At 36.0% G+C, this 16,269-nt stretch overlaps 1 protein-coding gene across 1 annotated transcript; it reads right to left on the bottom strand.

Moving 5' to 3' along the window:
- Window positions 1–932: 932 nt before the first annotated feature.
- On the bottom strand, window positions 933–8,629 carry Smp_103680 (subfamily S1A unassigned peptidase (S01 family); the record flags this gene model as incomplete). The annotated part of the gene is made up of 4 exons (XM_018792054.1): window positions 933–1,096; window positions 4,068–4,310; window positions 6,505–6,776; window positions 8,223–8,629. The coding sequence occupies 4 exons, from the start codon at window positions 8,627–8,629 to the stop codon at window positions 1,023–1,025; spliced, it is 996 nt and encodes a 331-aa protein (XP_018647263.1). The 3' UTR covers window positions 933–1,022.
- Window positions 8,630–16,269: the final 7,640 nt, after the last annotated feature.

Genomic DNA, 16,269 nt, shown 5'->3' with positions numbered 1-16,269 from the left:
AATACGTATATTTTGTACAATCGTTGGTTGGAATACGAAGCCTAACAAGATGACGCACAATGGAGGTGAGTGAACCAATTCAGTTTAGCCAAGCGTGAATCGATATTTATTGTCACGCAAAATAAGTTACAAACATGTGATGATTAAGATAAGAAATGCACACACATACGCTTACACAAAAAACAGTCAAGGTTAATAAGCGAATAATTAATATAGTCAAAATATGACTAAGATGAATGAACAGATTGATTTGTTCAGAGGCTAGAATAAGCTATATGGGTTTTGTATAGTACTAGCCACTACAATGACATGTCACTTACCATAAGTTACGAAAAACATTTGCCCCTAATACAGATTATCTAAAGGTGTACTTGATTTTATTGGTAATCACGGATGTTTGTACAGTTAAAATGTATTCTTACACCCCAACTCTTAACCTCAATCCTAGCTTTTATAAACTTATCTACAAAAGGGTGACAAAGTATAATCTTATAGCTGAAGTCAGTTTGTGACGAAAGCCTTAACGCTTATTTACGAATTTATTTCAACTCCTATTACTTATATTTAACCTTTTTCAGTGAAATATGTAAAAGTTGATTAATCACATCAAAGCTATCATTAGTTAACTCTCGTTGGTTTCGCCAGAAACATCTAGAAATTGAAAAGTCACATGTCACACTTCTGATTGGATGATTACCTATATTCCTACTATGTTTAATAGCGTTCCAGAAATTTCTGGGAGCCCAAAGCCATCTAAAATGCTATAAAAACCTTATATTTTCTGTTCATAAAAGAATCCTGGAATACAACGTTCCTTCTATATTTCGCACCTTTTCTCTCATGTTCAAGTCGCTGTGTAGATTTAGATTGGGTGTTACTAGAAGACCTTAGAAACCAAATCTAGCGTTCAATTAGAAGACTTATCAGAGTGGTTTTACAAAACTAAATTGAATTATCATATAATTATTGACAATTGTACAGAAAAAGTATTTGTTCATTTCTGCAATAGTTTATAATTATTCTTATGATTGAATAATTGAAGAGATCCAATTATTGGCAAATGTAAGATTGCTATAAATTCCTGGAGTTCCAGGCACTTGAAAAAATAAAATCAATAATTTACATTGAATGATACGACAATTATAGTTAGGGGTATATTTAATACATAACTACAATTAACATCTCAAAATCAATTAGACAATTTGAACTTCTCAGATGACGTAACCCTCCTGCTCTATACACACGAACAAATACAGACGAAGACAACTAATGTAGCAGTAGCCTCTGTATCAATAAGCCTCAATATACACAAAGGTAAAATCACAATTCTCAAATACAACACAGAGAACACCAACCCAGTCAAACTTGATGGTGAAACTCTGGAACATATGGGAACATTCACGTACTTGGGCAGAAATATTGATGAACAAGAAGGATTTGACGTAGACGTAAAGGCGAGGATTGGCAAAGCAAGGCAGCATTCCTACAAGTGAAGAACCTATATAACCCAAAACAACTGTCAACCAATATCTGAGTTAGAATCTTCAATACGAACGTCAAGACAGCCCTACTGTATGGAGCTGAAACGTGGAGAACTACTACAACCATCATCAAGAAGGTACAAATATTTATAAACAGTTGTCTACGCAAAATAATCAACATTCACTGGCTGAGTACCATCAGCAACAGCCTTCTGTGGGAGAGGACAAACCAGTTTCCAGCTGAAGAGGAAATTGGGAAAAGACGTTGGGAGTGGATTGGACATACATAGTGGAAATCATCAAACTACATCACGAAGTAAACACTAACTTGGAATCCTGAAAGAAGCGGAAAAGTGGAAGGCCAAAGAACACACTGCTCCGGGAATCAGAAACAGACATAAAAAGGATGATTAGCAAATAGAAAGGACTGTCAAGGACAGGGTTGGATGGAGGATGGTGGAAGTCGGCCTATCCTCCTCCGTGAAGGGTAACAGGCGTAAGTAAGTATATTTAATACAGTGGTGTGTACTACTTATGTTGATAGATATGAGTAGTATGTAAAACTAATCGGAAATGGAATGTTTGACAACAGAAGATTGGATTGATGAGAACAGAAACGACCGCAGAGAACAATTGTGGTAACAACAGAATTGAAAGAATCGAAGCAAGATGTGTAAATGATGTGGGGTTTTCACATTCTTTATGAAAACACTCTGTAATTTCGCATTTAACAATAAATTGATTTCCTCTACCTGAGTTCTTGTTCACTACAATACGATTTTTGAGGAAGGTAATGATAAGAAGTGATTCATTTCCTTGTAATGAATTTTTCAATTATGGTCATTTCGAATCCTTGTATCATACAAACAATATTGAATCTAATGATATGAAACCTATGATATATATATTCATATCACCTTCATGTGTACATGTACGTGACTTTCAACCTCACTGTTTCTATGAAAGTTCTGTTATTGATGAGGCTATACATCTACTCAAACCAAAGTAAATATCTATGAAGTAGAATGTTTTGATCACCAGGCTAACGTTATTTAGATTCTCTACGTAGATGATATGGCGCTGGAAGATTACTTGATTTATCTCCTCAAAGATTGTTTGTAATTTGATATAACTAATGAATCTGACAGTAATTAGTATTTATTCCATTGACCTAATAAAACCAATCGTTTACATGAGTAAACCCGTAAATCTTGATCATAGTAACGAGGTAAAATGTTTTTAGATCTTTATTATTCAATTCACTTGGTATTGTTTGTTTGAATCTTCCCATCGATTTTTGTTAGGACTGCAACTGGTCAGTCTCTAATTGGCATATGTGCATACTGTGCGTATTGCCTCGATATACCTTAATTCACAAGCATGGTTAGCAGAGATGGATAGTAGCTACCAGTGGAATCCAGGACGCGCGTTTCGTCCTATTTGGGACTCGTCAGCTGGATGTACCTGCATCTCAGAGTTGATGTTCACTCTGGGACTCGAACCCAGTACCCTCGGTTAGCCTAATTCACATTCATCTAAGCTTTGTTGTTTGATCCGAGTCGTACTGTGGTCAATTGTCGGATCGAAAACCATCTCTATGATCCAGGTTCATCCAGATGACGAGTCTTGAATGGAACAAAACGGACGTCCTGGATTTCACTCACAACCACACCCTATCTTTTCATTCAAACAACTTGTGACATAATGGCTATATCAAGACAATCCACACACAGGATGCAAATATGTTAACTAAGACTGATCAACTTTCAGTTAAAATATCGAAGACGGGATAATACAAATTATCATAGTTAAAATAAACTCTAAGGGTTTGTTGAGTACAGACTATAAAACTTCAATGTATTACTTTCCTTCTGGAATAAAACTTTCAAATTGACAAGGTATATGACGTTTACAGTAACTTTTTGCTCTGTAGATCCTAACTTCGAGACAGTTCATAAGTGTGTAAATCTTCACAAAATTTACCTCGATCACCGCGAAAAGGTATAATATCACATTTTGTGGATCCAGTCTTTGAGACATCCTTAAATGTGTAAAGCTCACTTATTGAATACTTGGCATAAGGTATTATTTATGGAATTGCTCTGTATATGTTAGTGGATATCCATTAGATCTACAATTTTCTGATTCACTTTGGCAAAGATAATGACTAGAAGCTGAAGAGCACTGTATATTTGTTACAGGATAGTATAAAACTACTCATTTGTTTTAATGAGCAGCTGTTATATGTTGACTTAATGACATTAGGGGTGAGATGGATATAACTGATACTACTGGATGATCATCGCTCACTATCATGAATTAGCTGACATGTACGCTGTTCGACTCCTGCGCAATGTTTAAGACATTACACACCCATCACGCGACAAGGTTGTCGGTGCTAGCTCCTCAGAAGCTTCATAGTGAAACTAAACTGTTTGATTATCTTATTTTAAATTCATTCCGTAATGTAAACTGTTATCAGATAGCTAGTTATTAATTGAATAATTTCCCATGTTCATTTTTATTACACATGGTTAAAATAATGACTTATTTTTATGGGTAGATGATTAGTAACTGTCAGCTTACCAGCACATGATTTCCCAAATGATACAATTCCAATTTGATACCATGCATGATCAGTAGTATTATGTAATTGACACATTAATGGACTACCACTATCTCCTTGACAAGAGTCTTTACCACCCATAATATATCCAGCACATATCATTGTTTCAGTTAATTTTCCTTGATATGCTTCTGTTTGATTACATACCGTTAAATTAAGTAGTGGAATACGGAGATGACGTAATTCATTTGATATTGGTGAATCTATTGGCATACAAATAAGAAAGATTAGTTTACAATCTATTAAGTTAGTATAACTAAGCAAATTAATCATAACTGTGACTAGAGAATCAATAGTTCAGGAGACCGCCTCAGTGATCTATCGGTTAAGGGCTCTAGCTCGGGACTGGTAGGTCCTGGGTTCGAATCTCGTGAGTGGGTTTCGTGGATGCGCACTGCTGAGGAGTCCCATAATAGGACGAAACGGCCGTCCAGTGCTTCTACGTTTTCGATGGTGGTCTAGCTTCAATTGACTAATGATTTCAACTATAAAAAATACTGAAATATCCACAAAACCCCTTCTGATAGATATCTAATTGTTATTATACTAAACTTTTTAACCGTCAGTCTACAGATGCTGTGTTTAATCTGTTTTGATTTCTTAGATCTGTTCTATTCTCATAAGGAGACTTAAACTAGATGGATGGAGTTTTCACATATCCTTTTTGGTCGAAGTGGTAATCATCTAGGACGAAACGCACGTCCTGGATTCCATTGCTAGCCACTATCCATCTCTGCCTATAAAGCTTATGATTTCAGGCAATATCGAGGCAGTCCGCATAGGATGTACATATGCCAATAAGAGACTGATCAATCGCAGTCCAAAATGTCAATGGGAAGATACAAGTAAACAACACCAAGTGAATATAACTTCACCCCGTTGCACAAGCAGGTGGCTATCAGGACTCAGTAGCTGAGTGGATAACACGATGGCGTTTGAAGCAAACGGTACTGGATTCGAGCTCCAGAGTGACCATCAACAACTCTGAGATTCAGGTTCATCCAGCTGACGAGTCCCAAATAGGACGAGACGCGCGTCCTTGATTCCACTGTTAGCCACTATCCATTTTTGCTTATCATCTAAATCTTTGTTGATATATCTTACCTTTGTAGAACATATTCCAAAGAAAATTCCAATGTCTGTTCGACAGAATACATTCAAAACTATCATAGAACATCTCACCATGAAACAATAATAATAAGATAGAGAGGAAGAAAAGATTATTCTTTTGCGTAATTATACAATGGACAAGACTAATTAACCTATTTAATAATGCTGTTTTCCTGAATGGTTGTTGATATAAAGGATGAATTCAAGTACTTTCCTTACCGCAGTGTACTACCATACTACGATAATAAGAATAAACTGGTTGACCGGGTTTATAAAACCGCTAGATTGTATTCTCAAACGATGAATTATGAAGAAGCTACATCACATTATATACGATACCTGATTCACGGAAAGTCCACCTAGGGAAGTTGGAAAACCCTGATTCCAAACCAATGGTGCACATGAACTCCAGTATCCTGAAGGAACAAATGTTGTATGAATCAATTGTTGATCACTGGCTACCATGGGAATGCATCTCTTCACGATACTCCACTTCCTTGTGGATTGGGTCTTCAGGTCGAAGGCTCCAGGTGTGGCCCCATAAGAAAACCACCTGCTTCAGTTTGGGCACTTGGGCAGTATCACAGCCCTCATAAAAATCAAATGAGATTTGTGTGGCGCCAATTTGTACCAATATTTATGTGTTTAACTAAAATATTCACGATCAAAAATAGGTAATCAGATTAACACTAGGTAATACTTTATTCCACACAACTATAACTAACTCTCAGTGAATCCGGGGTAGAAACTAATAATAGGTATGAAAATCATATATATTTAATAGTCAATTAGTTGTATGCTTGTTTGTCTACTAATCAGATGATTGATTTAACAGTTCACATAAACATACATTTCACCTAGAAATTGCGCTACTGAAACTTAATAAAATCGGCGGTTTTCCTAGAATATGGCTTGTACTAGCTGATATCAATAAACGAAACGACAGCAGTCCAATATATTGAGGTAAGATGGTGGTTGGAGGTGGTCAACAGGAAACCCTGGATCCGGGTTTTATGCTACTTGGCACTCGTCAGCAAGGTGTACCTGTAATCTTGAGGGAACTGATGCTTCCTGGAGGATTCGATCCCATGTCACTTAGCTTCACAGTCAGAGACGTCACCACCACGCATGACATTGATCACCACCCAGTGATCAATCAATGGTGATAGCAGTCCAATATAGTTAGATACTTTGAAGGCATGTCGTTTTTGATTGTGAGTAGATCATTTGAGATCAATTTGTTTTTAATAGATTGAAAAAAAGAAACAACATTCAATGATTGATTACCTTCTGAACTTCCCCATCCTGCAACATAACAACGATCTAATTCATTAGTATTCATCAATGTTGTATCCAATATACAAATTGGTCTTCGTTTTGAAGTATACTGAATTGGTGAAACAATTTTTATCAATGCATAATCATAATCATATAATTTATGTAGACGATAATTTGGATGAGTTAATATACTACTTATATTCATTAATATCTCTTCACTATCAGTCCAATCTAAATAAGAATCACCAATGTGGACTGTCCAATTGTCTAGATTTATATTTCTGTAATAATATGAATAATCATAACAGGTAAACAAATGAATTTGATGTCAATGAAGACTTTCTTTATCATGCGTAAACATCGTTGAATAGGTTCATTGTTATAAAATAAACTGCCCCATCTAGATCGAGCATGGTGTTGGAAAAAGTGGTCGTCCTCTTTATCTGAATGAATATTAACGCTATTAAGTCCCTTCGCTAACATGAATCCATGTGAACGACTATGGACACATGTTCAATTGAGGAGATGTTAGGATTATGGATTGAAGATATACAAAGACGATGAGAGAACTTCTAAAGGCTTGGGGTTCAAGTCAATTGGCATATGTGCATACTGTGCGTATTGCTTCGATATAGCCTAAATTCACAAGTATGATAAGCAAAGATGGATAGTGGCTAGCAGTGGAATGCAGGACACACATTTTGTCCTATTTGGGACTCGTCAGCTGGATGTACCTGCATCTCAGAGTTGATGTTCACTCTAGGACTCGAACCCAGTAGCTTTCGCTTCAAACGCCAACGCGTTATCTACTCGGCCACTGAGTCCTGATAGCCACTTGCTTGTGCAATGGGGTGAAGTTGGAATTCACTTAGTATTGTTTGTTTTTTAATTGTATATATGTATCATTTTCAACAACAAACGATCATTCAGACAATATACCATTGAGCTTACACTCCAAAACACTAGATGGAACTATGGCATTTAAGTGCTAGTAGCATACAGACAGATTCAAAGTAGGTCTGTGTGTGTGTGTGTGTGCAAAAACCAGGTTTCGAAATTTGGATCTCAAATTGTATTTAGAATAAATGAGACTTTATTAATAGCGGGAATAGTTGCTATCAGTGGAATCCAGGATGCAGGTTTCATTCTGTTGGGGATGTTAAATCCCCAGAACTTACCTGGTAAATGACTTATTTTTGTAATTTTATTTTGAAAATTCGAATTTCCTTGTTTTCGCGCCAAAAACACTCCTTTCACCTTCGAGTCGTATTTCCCCCTTGGAAATATCTTGAATGCTATTGGTCCGTTGTATTTTTTTAGTGTGCTATTTTATAATGCTTCCCAGAGACAACTTTATACTATATAAATACGTTTAATTTCTTTCTATTGTGATTGCTTGTACTTCGGTTGCTTAAGGAATATATATTCCCCCTACTTCGTCTTGGACTTCTCACTCTAGTTAGCGGGGCTTGGGACAACGGATTAGAATAGCCTATAGTGTCACTGTGTCATTGACCTTCGTTCCGTTTACCGAGTAAGGAGAAATCGTAATTAGCATCAAGTATATAACATTCTATTTGGAACTCGTCAACTAGAAGTACCTGCATCCAAGATTAGAAGCTAATGCATTCCCTAACCCAAACAACTGGAAGATTTGAATTCTTACAAATGAATGACTCCTTATCAATATTTTAAATGATATTGCTTCATTATATTCAAATACCTACTTCGGAAAACAATGAGCTGCTGTTAATAACCATTGACTACTAATTAAACTGGCACCACATCGAAATTGATCATTTTCTCTTACTGATACCATCCATGGCCATTGACCTGGTCTAGATATTTCTCCACCAATAATTCTACTCTCCATTTGAATATCATTACATTCAAAGCCATCATCATTGAATTGAAGTGCTAATCCACATGAATAAAAACTATTCGGTTTCAATGACTCTTTCTCAATTGTTTCATAGTGAAGAAGAAAACCTTTTCCATGATTAGCATCATCTGTACCAAATATTATATAGACTTGTGAACTATTGATTTCAATTGGATTAGGTAATTTTAATTGACCACAATATGTATATACATCTGTATAATACTCATCTGTAATTAATAAGTAGTCAAACATACAACTAGGAAAAAAAAGAAGTGAGGAATGAAAAGAACAAAGAATCAATGGTAAATCAACTATTTAAAACAAAGTCAAACAAAGTATGGTAAGCAGAGATGGATAGTGTCTAGCAGTGGAATCTAGTTTGACGAGCGTTTCGTCCTATTTGGGACTCGTCAGCTGGATGTATCTGCCACATCTCAGAGTTGATGTTCACTCTGGGATTTGAACACAGGACCTTTCGCTTCAAACGCTTCAAACAGGTTGTCATAGTGAAGAAAGTCTAAGAGACTCATTATACACTCTGGCATTCACCTAACAATAGATGCCGTACTTAATAGTCTGTAGATGTATGTGAATTTCTGGTATGAAGTTGTAAACCATATCAGGTGTGATACATATGTGTTGGGTGGTCCATAACTCAATATCTCGAATTCATTGAAATTAAAGTTATGATCTAATTGATCTTAACTTTAAGTTTTATAGTTAGGTACTTTCTACAATGCCTGAAGTTCATGGATTCGATAATTATCAGAGCCATTCATGGTGTAGTGAACAGAAACACTACTGGGAACAATCGAATGTATTTAGGCACAAATACAGACCATCTCAGTAAATTCTGATAACCATACAGTCAACAGTTAATTTGCAAAATAACAATCAATTGTCTCAATCTTAAGTGTTCCTTCCATCTTCTCTGATTTCGTACCGATTTCACTTCATTCTTGTTCGTTCCTTATCTATCTTCTGCCAAAATACATTTTATGTCTGACCATCACCATGTACTACTTAAATGGATATAAGTAGACCATACCACAATGGGGTACTAATGAGAGCTTCAGATTCTGATTATCAACGTTAACAAAACTGTGTCACATTCAATGATTTCATAATGAAGATCATAAATAGAAATTTAAATATTAAATTTAGGACAAACATTATTCCTTACTGTCAGTTCATGATCATGTTCTCTAACCAACTGGTTGAAATCAGGTTACATTAATCATTATTGCTTCTATTATGAAACTGGATTTCGCTAAGTCAGTAAAAGGGATTCGTGGAGATAGTAGTAATTTAATAGTTGAATTCATGAGTCATGAGATCCCCACCATGGAAAAGTTGGACAGCCATATTGTCCTAGCATAGAACTGCTCAGCATTACGTACTCAAGATCCCGCTGTGTGAATTCAATCAATCCACAAAATTGTGCCATCGTACACCATTGTCTTTAGTGAGTCCCATACTAGGATGAAAATGGCCATCCACAAAATTGTGCCATCGTACACCATTGTCTTTAGTGAGTCCCATACTAGGATGAAAATGGCCGTCCAGTGCTTCCAGGTTTTCCATGGTGATCTAACTTTAATTAACTCATGAATTAAACTATACATACGATAAATACTTTGTTTACATATCGATGTCGCTCCGCGAGATCCGAACCGAGGACCGGCATCTAACGGTATTATTGTCTAAACTCAACCAATCCATGAAATTGAGCGACCAACTTCTATTGTACTGAGGTAGATACCTGTCTGTACCTGACATGGATTAGCTCCACTGGTTACGACTTCCCACTAGAACTCCAGGAATTACCTCATGGAGCCAGTCACTAGTGAGTATATGGTGCAGTACATCTACAATTTCGACGATTGTTGTAAGGATACAAATGATTGATCTAGGACTCACATTAATAGTTAATGTCGTTTTGGTTTAAATCTTACCATTGGTTATTTATAGCCAAGAAAACTCACCTTGAATAAGTCTGTTTAAATCACTACTATCTTCTTATTTCTGCTTTGATTCATTCAAAGGGTTAGAAATCTGCGGTAACTCTACATTCTGTATGCATCATTTTACAAAAATTCAGATGGCAAACCAAACTATTCTTTTTCATTCGGGATTTTCGAAGTACCTTGTATTTCTTTCAGTGTGATATTTAGAAGCTTTCAACAATTCTTTTGTTTTCACAGTTGAATTTCACGAGTCAATCAAAGTTCAACCACTAGTGGAAATCTGGCAGCACTATATGGCCACTTCATCCTAGTATGAGACTACTCAACAGTGCGCATCCACGATCCGCACGTGGAACTCAAACGTAGGACCTTCGGTCTCGCGCTCTACGCTTAATCTCTAGACCACTGAGCCGGTATCCAACAGTATTAATGTCTAACTTCAATCGACTCATGATCTCGCGCAATCATTCATCCATTGTCTGAGGTGGATAACTGTCTCTTTCTGACACGGATTTGATTCCACTAGTCACAGTTTATCACTAGAACTCCATGAAATCTATCTTGAAACTAATCACTAGTGAGCACATGATTATTATCAATATATGGATTTGTGGAAACTATAGTATTTTCACAGTTTAATTCGCTAGTCAGTTTAAGCTGGAGCATAAAAGATGATCAACACTGAAAGCTAGAAATGAATGAGAATAATCTGTTGAGCTAATTCGATTTACAGCTTAATCTACAGATAACAAAAATAAGTTTAATTCCTTGAAAAAGCTTGAACCAGATTGTCAAGCGAAACGTTGGATTTACTTCAAATTCATTTGCCTTTAAAATATGAACTACTTGCGAGTAGTCAAAATGTTTTAACTAAATATATCCACCCTGTTTGGTCATAAAAGACAATTTAGAGCTATTTTTAATCAATTTGTGGTTTATGGAATTCACTAATATCTAGCAAAATTTCATTTTATTTAACTCTTTGAAACATCAGAATCTGTGCCTGTCCAAGATAGAAAGCCTTGACATTCAGTACAGTAGAAATATATCTCTATTCTTGTCGTTGTCCTTGTCATAAACTATTATTATTATCATTAGTAGTAGTAGTAGTATTTCAAATTGATTTAACCAAGAATCCCCCCTCCCTCTAGTTACTAATCAAACACCTATAGTTCTACAGATTATTACTTCGGATAGCGTTTCATCTTATTTATTACCTCTAATACAATTTGGTCATTGTAACAAAAGACAATAAAGAGCGCGCGAAACTGGAAGTCCTGGGTTCAAGTCCAGAGTACGAGATCGTAGATGAGCACTTCTGGGGTGTACCATACCAGGATGAAACCGTCATCCAGTGATTACAGGTTTTCAATGGTTATCCAACATTGGTCGGTTCATGCTCTTAATTAAAACCCAACAATCTCCACAACCCTATACTGATAATTATCATGTGCTCACTCGTGATTAGCTTCGAGAGGTTATTCTCGTATTTCTAATGAGAAGCCGTGACCAGTGGAGTTTAATCCGTGTCGGGTGTGAGGCAGTTACCCACCGAATATGATGGAAGATGGTCGTGCAATATTGTGGATTGGTTGAAATTAAACACTAACACCGTTGGTTGCTAGCTCAGTGGTCTAGAGGTTAGACGTTAGTGCGCGAGATCGAGGGTGCTGGGTTTGATTACAACGTTTTGGTTTAAGGATGCATACTGTTCACTATTCCCATACTAGGGTGAAATGGCCATCCAGTGCTTCCAGGTTTCCAGCGGTAGTTTAAGATTTATCGGCCCATGATTTCAATGAAACTACAATTCATTGTTAGCTTATTGATTTCTCATGCTTTTTAATCACACACATCCTTTAGGAGTTTTAGAAATCTGATTGTCATTCGTGGTTAGCATGATGGACCGATTTTTAGTTCACTGTCTGTCTAATTAAGATCAGTCCGTGATGTTAAATATGAAATTTAGAAACTTTCTACAAACCTTTTATAGTAACTAATTTCGAGAGGAAATCCAGATGTTCTGTTGAGAAGCTGTAACTAATGGAGTCTAACTATGTAAAGTCTGAAGCAGTTACCCGCCAAGTACATTGAAATTCGGTTGCTCAGTATTGCGAATAAATGGAAGTTAGACAATTATACCATTAGAACTCAGCTTAATGATCTATAGGTTAGGCTTGAAGATCTTAGGTTCGATCTCTGGCGGCAGGATCATAGATATTCACTTATGGGAAGTTTGTTACAAAGAAAAAACAGCCCTTTTGTGCTTTCAAGTTTTCAATGGCTGTTTAACTAAGATCAATTAGTGTTGTTGACTTTGTTTTGATTAATTTCATGACATAACTTTGTATCATAATCTTTCTATTACATCACTATATTGATTCATCTGTTAAAAAGAGATTGTAGTGTTGGTTACTATGTTAAGCCTAAATAACTTATTCTAGCTTCTAGACTGGGCAATTTATCCATTCTTCTTGAGTTACGTTTTGACCTTGTTAATTATTCACTTATCAACCTTGACTATCTTTATATGAGAGTATGTGTGTGTATATTTGCTATCTTATTCACCACAAGTCTTTAACCTACTTTTATCTAGCTATCAATATTGATCAACACTCAATTAAAAGGAGTTGATTCACACGCCTTCTCCACCGCGCGTCATTTCGTTTCACTCTTTTCTATTCTCTTCATCCCTCACATTTCCTGTCCAAATCACTGAGTGTACAAAGTATATACCTTCAAAAATCCATTCCTGTATTCAACTTATTTAATTCCTTTATTCACCGAGATGATTTAAGTCGATAAAATAAATAAAAGGATAGCCGACATGTGTATTTTGATAACAATCGGTATATAATCAAATTGGAATCAGCTATCGTTCGGTCAATCAGTCAATCACGACGTAGAACTTCGCACGTACGTACATCAGTTCGAGTTGTCATACCACATTAGTACAGAGATACAGTTGTCTATTCAAATCCCATAGTGATAGAAGTAGTAAAAGTATAAGCTCATATGTTTTCCGACAATCAATTGAGCAATTCAAAGGTTAGGTATAGGGTACTACATACGTATGACAGATCCATCGATGTGGTATCGGTCTTCATTAAATGAGTTTGTTGGTAATGCATTGGGTAAGTTCAACTACCGCCTCAGTCAGTCAGCAAGTCATAACGTAGAACATCGTACGTATATACATCAGTTCGAGTTGCTATACCACATTAGCACAAAGATACAGTTGTCGATTCAAATCCTATAGTGATAGGAGTAGTAAGAGTATAAGCAGTAATCGGAAAGATTAGGGTTTGAAGATGTTATTGAAGAAGTATAATCCAGTGAAATAAATTTGAAAAGAGAAAAGGGACAGGGACATGAAGAATTCAGAAGATTAGAATTCGGGAGAACACAAAGAGTGGATGTACCTATGCCATTGCAAACGATTTAGAGCCATGTCATTCGAGGTCACTAACCATCTGTTGCTATCATCTCGCGAATCCCAACTAGGTAGTCTACACCTGCCAACATGTCTCAGTCCACTTTTCAGCGACTTCATGGATTTATGCCACCTTTTGGTATGACCACCCCTAGCTTTCTTCCAACCTACTCCTACATCATAAAACATAGCAAGTCGGGGCAGTCAGTGGTTGGGCATACGTAACACGTGTCCCAGCCATCTCAACTGTTGAAGTTTCACTACTTCATCAATCCATTTGCCATTCTTACCTAGTACCCGTTTCCTAACATATGCATTACTTACCCGGTGGTCTCAGGATATACGAGTAATGCTTCGAAGACACCTATGATGGAATATTAGTAACCTACGAATATCCTCTACTCTTACTGGTCATATTTCACTGCCATAAAGTACGACGGAACGGACTGCTGTGCATTAAACCCGTCCTTCGGTTGCTAGACGAATATCTCGCCTACGCCATAAATGACGCAAGTTGGCGAAAGCTAGACGAGCCTTCTGTATCCGTGCTGAGATTTCGTCACACACCAGACCACAAGGACTGATGAGACTCTCAAAATAAGTGAAGCAGTGAACACGCTATATCATATCAATAGAAAAGGATTATTTACTTACCTATTTGTTTCTTCTAAATCAAGTTCTTCTATATGAATAATAATTTTATAATTAAATGATGCTTTAATTAAATATTCACAGTATAAATTGGATGTATATTTCATTATTCCATATTGAGTATGGGATTTAATTAAACCTGACTTATTTGAATATACTCGAGGTTCTGAACAAGCTGATAAAGAAAAACAAACAAAGCAACAACAACATAGAGTTGAACAACTAATGATGATTGAATAATTAAATTGATGAGTTAAATTGAGCTAGACGACCACTATGGAAAACCTAGAAGCAATGGACGGCCGTTTCGTCTTAGTATGGAACTACTCAACAGTGCTCATCCACGATCTTGCTAGCGGGATTCGAACCCAGGACATTGAAAACTGAATAGAAATTAATTGAACTAATTAGATGAGACCTTAAATAATTAAGTAATACTATGATTATATACAACTTCTCTTGTAGCTCGTCTAGAGTTACTGCCGATTCCAATCATAGTAAAAGAGGAGGTTTGGGCATAGGGTTAGCGATCCCATCTCGTAGAAAACTAACTCACTAAAAAAAGCGAACCAGAAATGATCATATACATCATTCGATAGATTAGTAACCTTACTAAAAACTAACAAACCATTTCTAGTTTAAATAACTTTAAAAATCTTATCTAATACTACATGGAATACATTGGAAAACGCTACTCATTTGGGCGAAGCGAAGAATAAAATTCGTCTAACATAGTTCAGCTAATAAGTTTCACTTTGTAAGTATCGATCTGAAATTCCCTGTACTAGAATTGATGAGTATTGAATTTTTATATACTCATCATGAGAGTATTGCACACAGGTTTCAATGTGAACACCAACTCTAAGACATATGTGTACATACATCAGACAGGTTACAAATCAGATGAAACACTTATTTTGGATTTCATTTATCGTCACAATCGCAAATTTTCAAAGTTTATTCATTTGAATATAGACTTAAAAAGATCTAATATTCAATGAATATCAACCCCGTTGAGGAGATCCAGAAAATTCCTCGATAAAAAAGCATTCAGCATTCAAAAGAAATTTTTACCAAAAACATCTATAAAGAGAAACATCACATGTCACACTTCTGATTGGTTGATTATCTATATTCCTTTTATGTTTAGTAGCGTTCCAGAAATTTCTGAAAACCCAAAACCATCGAGAATGCTATAAAACCCTTATACTATCTGTACATAAAAGAATCCTGGAATACAACGTTCCTTCTATATTTCACACCTTCTCTCTCATGTTCAAGTTACTGTGTACATTTAGCCTGGATGATAATTCGAAAGACTTATCAGCAACAACTTGACTTTTATCTTACTATCCACTTTTGAACAATTCTCTTTCTATCACGAAATTACTTTTCTTGTGTCTCCTGTTACTTTTTTAATATTTATTTTCTCCTAATGTGCTGTAATATATAGTTATTGGGGGAGCTTAGAAACTGAATCTAGAGTTGAATTAGAAGACTTAAAAAACTTAACTTTCATATGATCTTTGATAAAAAAAAGAGGGTATAGTGACAAAAGTGTTTAAAACAAAACATATTGTGGAACGTCGATGCACACGGCTGAGGAGTCCCACAATAGAACGAAACGGCCGTCTAGGCTGTCCAGGTTTTCTACGGTGGTCTAGGTTCAATTGACTCATGATTTCAACTATTTATAAAAACTATGTATATAGTAGATCCTTATTGAATAATATAATAAATATCAGAAGGGGGAATTTTGTGGAGATTTGTTTAGTAATTTCACATCGTTGAAATCATGAATCAATTGAAGTTAGACCACCAGGGAAAACCTGGAAGCACTG

This window comes from Schistosoma mansoni (genome assembly GCF_000237925.1).
Source record: "Schistosoma mansoni, WGS project CABG00000000 data, supercontig 0222, strain Puerto Rico, whole genome shotgun sequence".
Taxonomy (NCBI): domain Eukaryota; kingdom Metazoa; phylum Platyhelminthes; class Trematoda; order Strigeidida; family Schistosomatidae; genus Schistosoma; species Schistosoma mansoni.
Note: the sequence above shows the minus strand (reverse complement) of the source record. Positions and strands in the feature narration are given on the sequence as shown.